The sequence below is a fragment of the Scomber japonicus genome, chromosome 2 (assembly GCF_027409825.1).
Source record: "Scomber japonicus isolate fScoJap1 chromosome 2, fScoJap1.pri, whole genome shotgun sequence".
NCBI classification, from domain to species: Eukaryota; Metazoa; Chordata; class Actinopteri; order Scombriformes; family Scombridae; genus Scomber; species Scomber japonicus.
In genome coordinates, this window is record NC_070579.1 from 3,000,259 (window position 1) to 3,015,397 (window position 15,139).

Sequence of the window (15,139 nt, forward strand, 5' to 3'; positions counted from 1 at the left end):
CACTCGGTGGTGATTTGCTGTGTTAGTGGAAATGGGCCTCCATAAAGAGGATTATTGACCAGCTGGGAACATTTCTGAGGGGCACGGGTAGGGGAACGGGTGTCAGCCGTGACCGTGAAGGAAGGAACACACAAAGAAAACAGTGAAGGAGACGTATATGTGTGGAGTTTTTTTTGTTTTTAAAGAGTTAATGTTTGAGTGAGACTGAGCAGATGAGCTGGTTTCGTCATGTTTTACAGACTGGTACAACACCACAGAGCTGCAGAAGGTCGACCAATGAAACGTTGAGGTCCTGGACTCTCCTCCAGCTCGACCTCCTTCTGCAGCTCTGCTCGCTTTGTCAGCCCACAGGAATTCTATACAATAACTTCCCATTCAGTCCGAAGAAAGGGATCTTTTTAACCTCATTAACTGAAATCCGCCTCACACTGAATGGGAACAAATGCCACAGTTACTGTTTGAGCCCAGAACACCATGAAGTGTAACCATGAAGGGTATCCTCTCTGTCCGAGGCGAAGCCAGAAGAGTTACACAAAACAGCTTCAGTTCATGTCTCAGTGACGATGATCATTCTTCACCTCCACAATACCAACACTGTAATCCTTGTTTCTGTCTCTGGTTATCCTCCAAAACTACAATTAAAAGCTCTAAGAGGGCATTAGAAAATCAGTGATGGAAACTAAAAACACATACAGTAAAAGTACTGCAGTATTATGACATCATTAGGTGGAGATAGTTTACACTACTTTATATACAGTTAGCTAGTTTACACTACTTTATATACAGTTAGCTAGTTTATACTACTTTATATACAGTTAGCTAGTTTATACTACTTTATATACAGTTAGCTAGTTTATACTACTTTATATACAGTTAGCTAGTTTATACTACTTTATATACGGTTAGCTAGTTTATACTACTTTATATACTGTTAGCTAGTTTACATTACTTTATATACAGTTAGCTAGTTTACACTACTTTATATACAGTTAGCCAGTTTACACTACTTTATATACAGTTAGCTAGTTTAGTCCAGTGGTTCCCAACCTAGGGGTGGGGTCCCTCCAAAGGGTCAGCAGATAAATGTGAGGGCTGCTGAGATGATTAATGGGAGAGGGAAGAAGAAAAAACAAAGTTCTGACTCACAAATGTGTTTTCAGTTTTTGGACTTTTTCTCTAATCTTTGATTTTTGCTGAAATATTGGATCATTTGAACATTTATTGAAATGAAAGCATGTGAGAAGTTTAGAGGGAAAAATCACTATTTGGTGGAGTGTACTGAAACTGTACTGTACAGTATTTGATGGTAGCAACATAAAAGTAACACACAGTGGATCTGAATGTTGTAACGTGACAAATATCAGCATGTTTGATTTGTGACGGTTGATCTTTCAGAGCAGCAGGGTGTCGATGACGTCACAGCAGGTGATAACGAGGTGATGCCAGCTGTCGATTCTGGCTGCTGACTCTGAGACTTTGGATTACCTATAGCTGCTTTGCTCTGGTCTGAATCAGTGGATGAGGTTATAAATGCGGGGCACTTCCCCATTGGTCATATGTGTCTGGTACGGGAACGAGAACTTTGTGAGTTTATGAGACGGCAGAAAACCACCAAGGAGGCAGAAAACCATCATCTGTTTATCATTTGACTTGAGAAGATAAGGTGATCCTGATCTCATTCATGTGAAAGGCTTGTTGTTCACACTCAACCGACGCCTGTCAGGTTTCATCCACACAAACACACAAGACACACACAAACACACAGCGAGACACAACGCTGGAGGCTGCAGACTGATAGAGTTCATCTGTTTGATGCTACAGATAAAGTGATAAACCACACGATGCGACGGCGGCCCTGAGAGCTCAAAGGACAAGAACAAATGCAAATAGACAAAACAAAAGCTAACAAAAGAAACTGTCTTAGAGGTTTTGCCCCCCACCACCCCGTCCCTCCCATGAACCTGCAACTGGAAACCTCTGCTGATTCTCTTTCTAATAAAAAGGCACAAAATGGCAAAATCAATTTTAAAACGTTAGTTGAAGGTGTGTTTGTCCCCTGCAAACTGCCCCATTGTGTTCTGTGCTGTTCCAGATGAAAGATGACCAACGTGAAAGAAATGTGATGATACCTTTGGTGGTATTACGTTGCACTGTGAGAAAGGTTCAAAGACCAAAAGAAAGTCTGGGACAAAACTCTTAACAGTGACAGAAATGTTAGAATGACTGCTGCTATGACCAACGTCTACTGACCAACCAATAGGAATGCAGCATGAAATGAACTGTAGCTGATCAAATATTTAATATCTATCATTCTTTTGTGGTTACACCATTTGACATTTTCCGGAGCATTTAGTCTTACTTTTGGTAAAAAAAAGGGTGCAAATGTCATTTAAATGATATAAAACCAACAAAAATACTAAATGTACATTTTAACAAACCTGATGCTGCTTTTAAATCTAGTTTAACTGATTTTTGAATGTCTCATCTTACCAACACTTATTTGTCACTGAGCCTTACATCAAACTTGATGTCGTACCCATGTTTATTAGATCCCTGTCACACAGCGAGGCTCATCTGAACTCAGGCTGCAGACGCTGTCACACAGTGAGAAATGTTGCGGCTGCTGGTGAAGGACAGCAGGACGTTTATCTTCCATCCGGTGTGAGATGGTACCGATGTTTGTCTCAGGCCTTGAACGCATCAGCAGCTGCAGACATAAACTGTATATCTAAGAGAGCTCTTATCTCTCTGTGTGCTCTCTGCTGTCTGTCAACCAGGCAGAGAGAAAAAACAGCTGTCCAACGACTGAAACCTCCAACGGATCTCAGGTGACAACGTCTATTAGATACACTGCCAATCAAACTGTTTCACTGAACTTTTTTAATCTGCTGAAGCTAACCTGAGACAGACAGTCCTCTCCTTCAACTATCCACCTAAAATAAGAAGTTTGATTTGTCTGAAACAGAAATCGCAGAGCCAAACATCCTTAAACCTTAGAAAATGTTGGAAATGATAAGTCAAATTTAGACAAATGCAACTATATTACTCTGATTCGTGCCTCAGACTGACCTCTGTCTCCGTGGCAACGACAGCCAAGGCTCATGGGTATTGTAGTTTTTACACAGAAATCACTGAAATAATTAAAACCAGTGAAGTAAAACTGATCAGAATATACACACAAAGCAACACAGAGGATATAATTTAAAGAAAACTGTGACATGTGAACACAGAACAGGGGAAAATGCAGCACTTCACTGCATTCAAAAGGTAAAAATCACAGTTTAAGGCCAAAAACAAGCTTCACATTTGTCTTTAAAAGCTGCAGTATGTGTCACAGTCGGTAATATTGAACAAACTGTTCCCACAGCACTGCCTTCATGACCTGAAGCTGATTTTAAAACACACATATAACACGATCCAACTCTAAACAGGGAGAAAAGGGATCAAACCAGCATCCGACTGAGGAGAAGCAGGTAGATCATAAATCTTAACAAGCAACCAGCAGCAGAGAGTTCAAAGGTCAGCGTGTCAGCAGTCTGAAGACGGATGAAAGAAATCTCTCAGTGAGCCTGAGATGATGCAGGAAGATGAGAGAGAGGCGACGAAAGAAGAGCCAAAGAGGAAAGCTGTCTTGCATGACTGCCTTTGTAAAAACCTGGAGTAGACATGGGACCTTCAGGGGAGCTTTTGACCCCCCCCTCCTCCCCTCGCGCCCCGCAGACACTTCCTCCACAGAAATGCATGAATGACAGCAGCATGTGGGTGAAAGGCCAGGGTCTCCCAGCAGGTATCTGACTTTAGAGAAAGACGCCTGCAGAGCTGAAGACACTGGAGCAGACAGCAGATCTTTTGTCTGAGCCGACGGTTAACGACATTAACAAACATCCAACAAAAGGGACAGAAGCTGCTAACAGGCTCAGGTGGAGCTTTGACTTCATCCAAACCGCAAACGATCAAAAAGTATCAGCTTTTATAAGAAGAAAAATGAAAGGTAAAGTAATGCAATCACTGCAAAACTCCTGATAACCTTTTTAAAAACACACTTAACCACTGATATTTAAATCTTGATAATTGATTAAAAGTCTTTGAGCAAAAATGCCAAAAATTCCAGGTTTGAGGTTCTTAAAAAGGTGAGAATTTGCTGCTTTGGGTTTTTAGTTTCAGTTGTTTACAACATATTTTTTTACTATCAGCCTCCATAAGAAGAAAAAAGACCCCACTAAAATTTAATCGATTGGTCAAAAGACAGTAAATGATTCTACTATGATCTTGAGAATTGATTAAAAGTCTTTGAGCAATAATGCCAAAAATTCCAGGATACAGGTTCTTAAAAAGGTGAGAATTTACTGCTTTGGGAATTTGGTTGTTTATCAGATAAAACATCACATGTATTATCAAAAAATATTCATTTTATTTACTATCAGCCTCCATAAGAAGAAAAACAACAGGTAAAGTAATGCAATCCCTACAAAACTCCTGTTAAACCTCCTTTTTTAAACACCACCAACATTCACAGCTGCACAGATTAGTCAATTAATCGATGAGTCAATAGAACAGAAAATTAATCTGAAACAATAATGATAATTGATTCATAATAAATTAATTTTGTTGTTGTTATTGTTCTTAAAAAGGTGAGAATTTGCTGCTTTGGGGTTTTAGTTTCATTGTTTATCAGATGAAACAATTACTCAGTTACCAAGACAATAAAAGGCAGATTAATTGATAATGAAAATAATTATTAGTTGCAGCCCTTTTCTTCTGATCCTCATGAAAACAGCAGCAAAGACTCAAAAAGGAGGAATTTCAGATGATTAGACGTTCAGATTGACTCTTCTCTCATATCTGTGTTAAAGACGAAGCTTCAGGCAGCGTCCGCTTAGCGTAGCATAAAGACCGGTTCATCCAAAGGTAAGAAAATACATCTAAGAGTCACTGATTAACACGTTACATCGTTTGGTTAATCAGTTCCACAACTGAAGTCTCATCGAAGGTTATGTCCTCGACTATTTCTTGGCTCTGAGCAGTTGCCCGGCAACCAGCAGAGACAACCACAGGAAGTTACTGTTCCCAGCACATAACCCAAAAATATAAATAAAACAATAAACCAGTGAATTATCCAGTTTCTCATCTAACACTTGGTCAGAAAGATATATATAGAAAAATCCTTGTTATATTTTTTTAAAGCTCAAAGATCAGTCTTCAGTCTTGTTTTGTCCAACAGTCGAAAATATACATTAGAATCTATTGAATGACTAATCTAAAAAAGGGGTCGGTGTTATTTGGAAATGGCCTGAAAGCACACCCAGTTTGAATTTGAGTTAACTTTATCTACTGTCAAATAAAGGCAAAAAATGCACAAAAATAATTCTAAAAAACTGAAAAACAATCTTTATTGCCATTACAATAACATAACAATCTGAGCTTATAGACAACATTCAACCATGGCAGCAACTATCCATTATTTTCATCAAGAACCAGCTAATTTTTGGCGTTTTTGCATTGAAAAAATACTAAAAACATTGCCAAATAATATTTGTAGATCAATTAATCAGCTAATTGTTGCAGCTCTAATCAACATGCTGTAAATCCAGGATAAGGACAAGAGCTCTGCAGCATGTTCAGCTCTACTGATATTTAAAAAATGACAAAAAAACACAACTTTAGTCTGAATGGAGGCCTGAAACAGAGCGTAAAAACACATTGATGGACTCTTGCATTATGTATTGCATGTAGCCAATTATTATAAATATGTTGTGTTTGTTATGTATATGGGGATCTATTGATGACTAATCTAAAAAGGGGTCGGTGTTATTTGGAAATGCGGTTAGAAACTGCTTTTTCCCCTTTTTGGTTTGTCACTGTCTCCAAGAGAGATGACGAAAACAAGGACATTTATAAGCTATTTATATGAATTCATTCACTAATCTGTAATATCAGTAGTAAAAGTTATCAGAACAGTCTGCTCATCTGTTCATAAAATGGTTTATACTCAACCAGCACAATGTTGCTTTTAACTTTATTGGGTCGTATGTTTTATAAGCTGAATTTTAGTATCCTTATTTATTTTAGACATTACATATATGGTTTTTATCTTGCAGTTCATAATCAACTGGCTATTGACTATTGGCTTTAGTTTTACTCTTACACCTCCTACTCTTATATTACACCTCTTTTTATTCTGTTTGTTGCTTTATTACTTTTATGCTTATATTGAGCTGCTGGAAACCTGAATGTCCCCATTGGGATCAATACAGTGACTATCTATCTCTCTATCTCTCTATCTATCTATCTATCTTCTGCCAGTTGGTTTAAAGTGTCTCAAAGTTGAATTTCATTGAATTAAACTATTCTATATCTGGTGGTAGGCGGACTCTTCGACATGTCTGCAGACTCCTTCTCTGCTGCATATTTGTGATTCTTTCAGCTGTTAAAGACCTCGTTCAACATGTAATAATGCATGTACTGTCTGAGTGAGATCACATATACCCCCCCCCCCCACACACCCCCACAACTCTCCCCTGGTGGAAACTTGCCAGGACGCCGCTGACATCACACATGTCGGACCCCTGAGATCATCATTATCAGTGTGAGAACAGCGGAGGGGAGGAAACACCCTGAGCGCTGCCATCTGTTTTTTTGGAGGACAGATGTCTCGTGTCTATACGTTCCAGATGTGCCAGCTCAGCGAGGACGCTCTCCAGCTTCCTGTTGAGGACCGACCGAAAACTAAGGGGGGGGGGGGGGGTACTGGAGCCAAGCCAGGAAGAGTTACTATACAGGCAAATCTGCAGCGTTTTCAGTCCTGATGTTGGTTTAAGTGAAAGAAAAGAAAAGAGCTTGTAGTGTTTGATAATTACTGAGGAGTCACAGAGCAACAGGATGTCAGCCAGTTTAGGGGGGTGGGGGAAGGTGGAAGGGGGGTTGGAGGAGTCTTTAAAGAGGGGGCAGGTCCTTTATAGACTCCCAGTGACCAATTAGAGCTTTACACCGCGGGAAAACTCAGCAGAGGAGGCTCAGAGTCAAACAGCCCCCTACCCACACCCCCGTCCCCTGGTGTAACTTTAGATGAAAATGTGTCTAACGGACAAAGAGTCCTTGGACACTGAATATGAAACAATAAATATTAATGAATCTTAATGATTATACTTTAAACATACATCTTCATCAAGTAATTACCAATAAATGACAAATTATTAATTAATTTAGAGGATGTAGTTGTTGATGGACATCAGCTCGAAGCTAAATCTGGTTCAACACATTTCTTCTCCTTGTGTGAGATTGTTTTTTTTTCCTGATAAATGAATAAAATTAACTCAGAATACAACAAAAACAAGAACATCTAAACCACCTGCTGAAAACAGAGAGTCAAAGTGTTGTAATCGTTCTCTGTAAATCATCTTTTTTGGAGGAATCTATTAACAATATTCAGTCATATGTTTTAGTGTTAGTGCCCCCTACAGACTGAAATGTTCACTACAGCCTACTCTCGATTCAAAACCGAGACTTGATTCAATTAATAGAAAAAGAGGCCAAATCATTGACTCGTTTCTTACGTCCACTGAGCTGCAGTATGAAATATAACTGTTCACATTAAAGCCTCCGGTGTTTCTTCTTCTTGTTGCTTCAGTTGGATTTTGTTTGTTTTTATTCAGGAAAGTTTCTCTGAGTTCATCTAAACCTTCCTGTTGTCAAAATTGAACCAGGAAGACAACTGGCATTAACTCAAAAATGAGGTATAATTTCATTTAAATGAGGCCCATTGACCGTAATGTCCTCAAGGGAAGGTATCATAAAAAGTATTACTAGGTATAATAACCTCACTAGTATCTAATGAGTATTTTCTCTGTCATTTGTTCTATAAAAACCAACAGTCCAACACCAAATATAACAAATCCTCACATTTAACCCGAGTCCAAATTGCCCCAAAGACAACAGGCGCTAACTCAACAATGAGGTATAGTTTCATTGAAATGAGGCCTATTAATCATAATTTCCAACAATATGTGTAAAACCTTTGGTAATAAGTTGGAGTGAAGTTGGACTAAAGAGGTCGAACACAGAATTGGGTGATAATTTATATCTTGTGCTTTATAAAACAGTCTGAAGTTGACCAGTCAACCGTAAAACAACAGGAGGGTTAAACTGTGCCTGTGTCTCTGTGTGTGAGGTAAAACTAACAGAACATACATGAGCCGCGTGTTTCCTGTCCTGTATGTGAACACGACTGCAGGGTTTCACTCGTTTATCCTCCAACAACAACAACCACCACAAACTTAACAAGATGTCTGCTCACATTTACACTAGTTCTGCCCCGCAGCGTTTTAAATAACGTGAATCATCATGTAGACGAAAGTTCACGATGTCCCGACAACTTCCTGTAGAGACATTTTAAGTGATCTGTGTGGTCTGAAGTGTGTTGCTTTAATGGGGGGAAGGTTTGTGGGGGAGTGGGAGGGGGACAAATGGTAAAGTGACTGAAACAGAGAAGAAGAGAAACGTATCAAGGTGTCAAGAAGACTCAGCAACTTCTGAGCCGACGATTCAAAAAGTGATAAGAAAAAAAAGAAAATATATTTCTGACTTTAAACAGCATCAGTTTTATTTGTTGGGTTGATCTGGTTCCTTTTAGTCCTAATACAACAGATTAACCCCAAAACACCAAGTGAATCATATGTGATCCAAGAGTTTTAGAGAGATGTACCATCAGATACATGTAATACACAGATTAACCACCAGGGGGCTTTTATCTCAACGCTGTCAACAGTGAGACACAATTTCGAGACATGGATATTTTTACCAGTTTAGAAAAAGTGAACATAAGAAAAACACTCAAATAGTTACTTGAATAGTTAAGATGTGACTTCAGATGTCTTGTTTTGTCCCACTAACATTCAGATGTGCAGTTTACTGTCATGTAAGACATAAAAAAAGCTTAAAGTTTCACATTTGAGGAGCTAAAAAGTCAAAATTTTGCATTTCTGCTCAAATGATCAATTTCTAACATTTGGCCAGAAAACATACTGAGTTTGAATTGGAATTACTGTAACATTACAAAGTCTGAGCTTATAGTTCAACAGGATAACATCTAATTAGGGCTGCAGCTGATTATTTAAATTAAAAAGCAGCAATTTTTTGCCATGTTTACTTTTAAAAATGACTAAAATTATTATTGGATTAGCAAAATAGTTGGAGATTCATTTTACATTGATTGACTAATTGATGAATTCATAAACCGTATATAAAGTTGGGTGCAGTGATGTCTCAATCAATGCCCACACAGCAGACATCAAAGCTAAAATAAGTCTTCAAGTCTTATTAAAAAAGGGGCAATAATTTACAATATGACCAACTGCACACTTATTGGAGGGTCTGAATTTAGAGATTGAGATCCGAATGACTCGTTAAAAACAATGACTGACTCAGTATTTCTATCATAAATTCAGTAATATTCTGTTTTCAGGACTTTATTATAAAAGAAATCAAAACTTTTTGTCCAATACAGCAGAGCACGATACAGGATGAGTCTAACCAGTCTAACCTCATAAATATACTGAACTATCACTTCATTCAGTCTGATGGGTTACTTTGCCTCCAACTCGTCAATAATGTCAATTATGAAATGAAACAACCATTCTGATAATCAATGTGTTGAGTCCAAATTCTCTGATTCCAGCTTCTTAAATGTGACTATCTGACATTAAACTGAAGATCTTTGGAGACGTTGCATTTCAAACCAATCGATTAATCAATAAAATGAGTGAAGTTCAACATGCAAGGAATCAGGAGTTGATGAGTGTAAACACCCCAATCTGGATTAGCTGTCACATGACCTGAGGAATGTGTGTGTGTGTGTGTGTGTGTGTGTGTGTGTGTGTGTGTGTGTGTGTGTGTGTGTGTGTCCACTGATGAAAGGCTTATCTGTGTTGGCTTTTAATTGACTCACATTCCAGCAGCTCCACATATTCACAGAGTCCGACACCTCCAACTGTTACACACACACACACACACACACACACGTTTGTCTTTATATCCTTGTGAGGACCCTCATACACACACACACACACACACACACACACACACTGCACTCCTGAGCCTTTTACCCTAAACTTAACCATCAGGACTTAACCCTTAAACCCAACTCTAACCTTCACTTTAAAACCAAGTCTGAAGCCTCTCGCTACCCTTTGAAGTTTCGAGGAGCCAAAATGTCCTCACAATGCTTCTAGCTGAAAGTGGTCCCCTTAATGATAGAAAGACATGAACACACACACACTCCACCAGTAATTACACAGGCACACACTTTGCCAGTAGCTCCACACACACACACACACACACGTTGCAAAACAGTGATACAAAGTCCTGAAGTCATTAAGATCCAATTGAAAAGCTTATCAGGTGCCAACAAACAAACAGAGAGAGAAAACAGAGTGATTGAAAGTGAAGATCGCATTGAAAAAGAGAACAAAGAGCTGAAAGACTGAAGCAAATATATCAATTATCAATCACATCGCTCAATCAAAACTCACTCATGAAACTTTTTAAATGCCGTGAACATTTATCAGAAAGTCAATCAGCAGCTATTCTGATAATTGAATAATCACTTCAAGCATTTTTAAAAGCAAAAATGCCAAATATCTCCATTCCCAGCCTCTAACATGTCATAATTTTCTGCAATTTTTAACTACTTTTTACCATTTTATACACTAAAAAACAATAAAACTGAACCACGTGCTGACGATGTTTTTTTTTTTGTCATTTTATTTTGAAAATCTGCAGATCTGAATGTGTCTAAAGTGTTTGTAGTCAGTTTGTAAGTAATCAGTAAAAAAATCTTATCAGGTGTCAACAAACAAACAAACAGACAGACAGAGAGAGAAAACAAAGTGATTGAAAGTGAAGATCGCATTGAAAAAGAGTAATTAACTTATCAGATGGATCAGTCTAGACGAAAGAATTAATAAATAATAATTAACAGCAAAAACTTACAAATGTGTTAAACTAAGATTGGACGATATTTACAACCAAATACCTAAATATTGATACTGCTATAATATTGTATCACGATATCCAAAATCTAAGACGATATTTAGACGATAGCCGATATTTCCCTGACCTTTCTATAAAAACACATCAACTAATGAATTAAACACAAGTTGATTTAATTTTCCTGAAGGGCAGAGACCGTAAATCATGAATGTTTCAGAGCAGATTGATGAGTTTCAGCATTATTTTGTAGTTTTACGTCTCAAAACTGAGTTAAAATGTCATTTACACTCTTTGAAACTTCATTTGACAACCTAATATATGAGAGGTTTGAAGGAATCTTAAGGTTAAAAATTAAGAGATTGATCCTCTGTGTTTTACAACTGCTTCAGAAACTTTAGAATAATCAATATTTAATACATGACTATGATGGTTTTCTGTCTCATGTCATTAGACAAAGACAAAAAACTTTAATTATCAGTTTTGGCAAAGTAAGATTTAACTTTTAAACTAATTTAAGTTTATTAATTAGCTTCTGAGTTTGGACATTTTATTGTGGATAGAGTGATTATGTAAGAAAATGATCAATCAATAGTTGCAGACTTACATGAACTCACTGCAAATATAACTTGAATTTCAATCCTTTTAAGTTTATTATCTTGTTTCAATTCAGTTTTATTTCCTGTTTGACCTCTGAATTAAGTTTTTAGACGCTTTTACAAGTTAAAATCAGACTTTTCTGCCTCTCTGTTAACACTGATTTCTGAGCATTTATTAAACTTTAATGAATGAACCTGATGTTTAAATAAATTCACCCTTCTTTCTGGATGTTGTACTCACATAAACTTTATCCACAGTCTCGCTGAAGAGGTACATGGAGCCGGTGAGAGGCAGCTCCGCGGTGGAGTCGGAGCCGGGAGGAAGCTGCTGGTCGCCGGCTTCTTCTCCATACTGGACCAGCTGCTGCAGCTCCAGAGCCGCGGTCCAAACACTGAGGCTCAGCCAGCAGCAGCACCAGAAACTCAGCCAGCTGCAGGACATCTTCTCCCTGATCAGGCTCCACGCGCGCACACACACACACTGTCACTCACACACACGCGCGCACCGTCAGACCAGCGGGGCTCTGCAGCGCACAGAGCCGGAGAGGAGGTGAGGGCGGCGGGCAGAGAGCAGCACCAGCGGCCGGTACAGAGTGAAGGGGGGAACACGGATGAATATGAATGGATGGAAGAGCAGCGGGAGGGTTTAAGTAACAGCCACGCCACATCCGGTGGTAGATTTTCAAAATAAAAGCATTACAGGTAAGGGGTGAAGTCAAGCAGGTAACATCCGGTATGAACAATTAAGCCGATGTGGAACCTGCAGTATCTGTAATGGCCACCAGGGGGCGACTCCACTGGCTCTAAAAAGACGTCCGTTCATACAGAAGGCTATGAAAAAAACGTGTTGTATTTAATTAAAGTGTTAATTAAAGAGCTGAAGATGTTTTTTGTCATTTTATTTTGAAAATCTGGAGATCTGAATGTGTCTTAATGTGTGCATTTTTAGAGCAAAAATGCCAAATATCGTTATTTCCAGCCTCTCATATGTGATCGTTTGCTGCAATTTTTAACTACCTTTTACAATTTTTTAAACATTTCACTACAAAAACCAATAAAACTGAAACATGATGTGAAACAAAGTGTTAATTAAAGCGCTGAAGATGTGAATGTGTCTGAGGTGCGAGTCAGTTTGTAAGTAATCAGTGAAAAATCTTATCAGGTGTCAACAAACAAACAGAGAGAGAGAAAACCAAGTGATTGAAAGTGAAGATCGCATTGAAAAAGAGTAATTAACTTATCAGATGGATCAGTCTAGCCGAAAGAATCAATAAATAATAATTAACAGCAAAAACCTACAAATGTGTTAAATTAAGATTGGACGATATTTACAACTAAATACCTAAATATCGATACCACGATAATACTGTAGAGATTATCATTATTATTGGTGCTTTCATAGTACGATTTTGATAAACAATAATCAAATAACGCAGCCTTTAAAATCAGAAATTTTTGTCTATGAAAAAAATGATCCTACTTTTCACCTGATTTATTCCATTGTAGGATCGGACATTTAGAGGCTCAGCTCTTAATGAGAATGTGACATAACAATGACCTGCAAGTGTTCAAACCTCTTGATAAATGATTCATTTCACTATAAATTAAATTACATCATGATATATTAATACATAGTAGAGTGGTCTATTATAGTGTATAATAATAATAATGGTTCAGAATAAACAATGACAGATTTCTACAGAGAGGACTCTGAGATAGTGAATGAACCCTGAGTCAAATATATATATATATATATATATATATATATATATATATATATATATATATATATATATATATATATATATATATATATATATTTAATTTTTATGTGTAGTTATTAATCTATATTGAAGTGTACAAGGTTAAATATAACGTAAAAAACTAACAAACTTACATTTAACAGACAGCAGCTTGTTCCTCAGACTGCAGACACTGAAGCATAATGCCTTTTATTTATTTAAACATTATTTTATGTTCATATGTGTTGTTAGAAAGTGTTGTTAGGAACACTAGACGACATTTGTTTGTTCAGGGAGAAAAGCTACTTCAGTTAAAGTGAAGTTTTTTCTCAGATTTTCTTCAGTTCAGTCACAGTTGATGTTTTTTAGCTCATCGTCGCCATCTAGTGGAAACAGGCTGTAACTGCAGGACTTTCCCTCCACTTCTTTTTCCTTTATAATCTTTCATTTCCTCTTTCTTCTTCTTTTCCTTTCCCGTTTCCACTTTCTTTACTGTTTGTTTTCCTACTGTTTTCATATCATCTGCTCTGTCATCTTTGTTCAAAAATCAGCAGGTTGAAAAATAATAATGTTTGTGTCTCTTAACGTAAAGAGTCATTATTGTTCTGAGAGTTCGACTCGTTTTTTTAACAGCAGCTCCTCGTCGTCTACTGCTGCTGGAATATTTATAAGAGTCTGAACATTTCATCTGCTGCTACTGCTGTGTTTAATATGTGTATATAAGGGTGTATATATGTGTATATATGTGTGTATATATGTGTATAATGTGTGTATATGTCTAAATAATATATATGTATATGTGTGTACAGTATATATGTGTATATATGTGTATATGTGTATAATGTGTGTACAGTATGTATATATGTGTGTGTATGTATATGTGTGTGTATGTGTGTATATGTGTGTTTGGGCGTGAGGGGTCCGGTGAGTTCAGCCGCTCTCAGCTCTGCAGAACAAAAGAATAAAGGTTCTCTAAATATTCAGGAAGCTTTACAATATTTATATTCTGTCGACGTGCGTTCAGGAAAACTACAACAAAGAGAAAACATCATTACTCAGTTTTATATTTGATCCATCGTAAAACACTTCATACGGTTTCTTCTTAAAGCTGCACTTCGTATATCATTCATTAATTTTTCCTTTGACTATTAACCTGTGATTCTGGTAGTTGGTTTAATTCTCTATTGAAACATATATATATAAATACACATATATCAGTATCACAGACATGGACCAACAGAATAGATTAATAGATTATACATCATGGATGAGATAATATAATAATCATAATTTAAGGATTTAAACCTTTTCAGTCTGTTGGCTCTTTATGAACATTATTTATTTTATTTTAATCACTTTAAATGTTTTATTCCTGCTTTCCAATTTGATTTTTTACTCTATTTCTCAGATTGTTTTACTGTTTTATTTGTTCTGTCTTATTATCGGCTTTCCAGTCATCTGTAAAACACTTTGAATTACACTAAACTGTACAAAACATGCTATTCATGGTTGATAGATTGATAAATGTAGAAATATCAGAGGAGGTTTGGTGTTCAGTGCGTCTACAGATCTTAATCACAGCTCAGGTTATAAATAAACAACTCTGTACCAAAAGTGTTGCAGACTGAGTGGGAACAAATTATTAATCATCATAATCACGTTTACTGCTCGTGTAAAAAGATGAACAGACTTTTAACTCTTGAAACCCTGAATCTATAAAATACTGTTGGTTACCTGAAAAGAAAAGAAGAGAAAACAAAAAAATTAAAGATTTACTCTCCCTGTCCTAAACACATTATTGAGCTGGGCAACACC

The 15,139-nt window shown here is 37.2% G+C and overlaps 1 protein-coding gene across 1 annotated transcript in view; it reads right to left on the reverse strand.

Annotated features, from left to right (window-relative positions):
* Positions 1-12,024, reverse strand: part of LOC128378714 (nidogen-1-like) — a 35,836-nt gene extending 23,812 nt beyond the window's left edge. The window contains exon 1 of the mRNA XM_053338296.1: positions 11,824-12,024. Coding sequence (XP_053194271.1) covers positions 11,824-12,024 — 201 coding nt within the window. The remainder of the gene's footprint in view (positions 1-11,823) is intronic.
* Between the last annotated feature and the right edge of the window lie 3,115 nt (positions 12,025-15,139).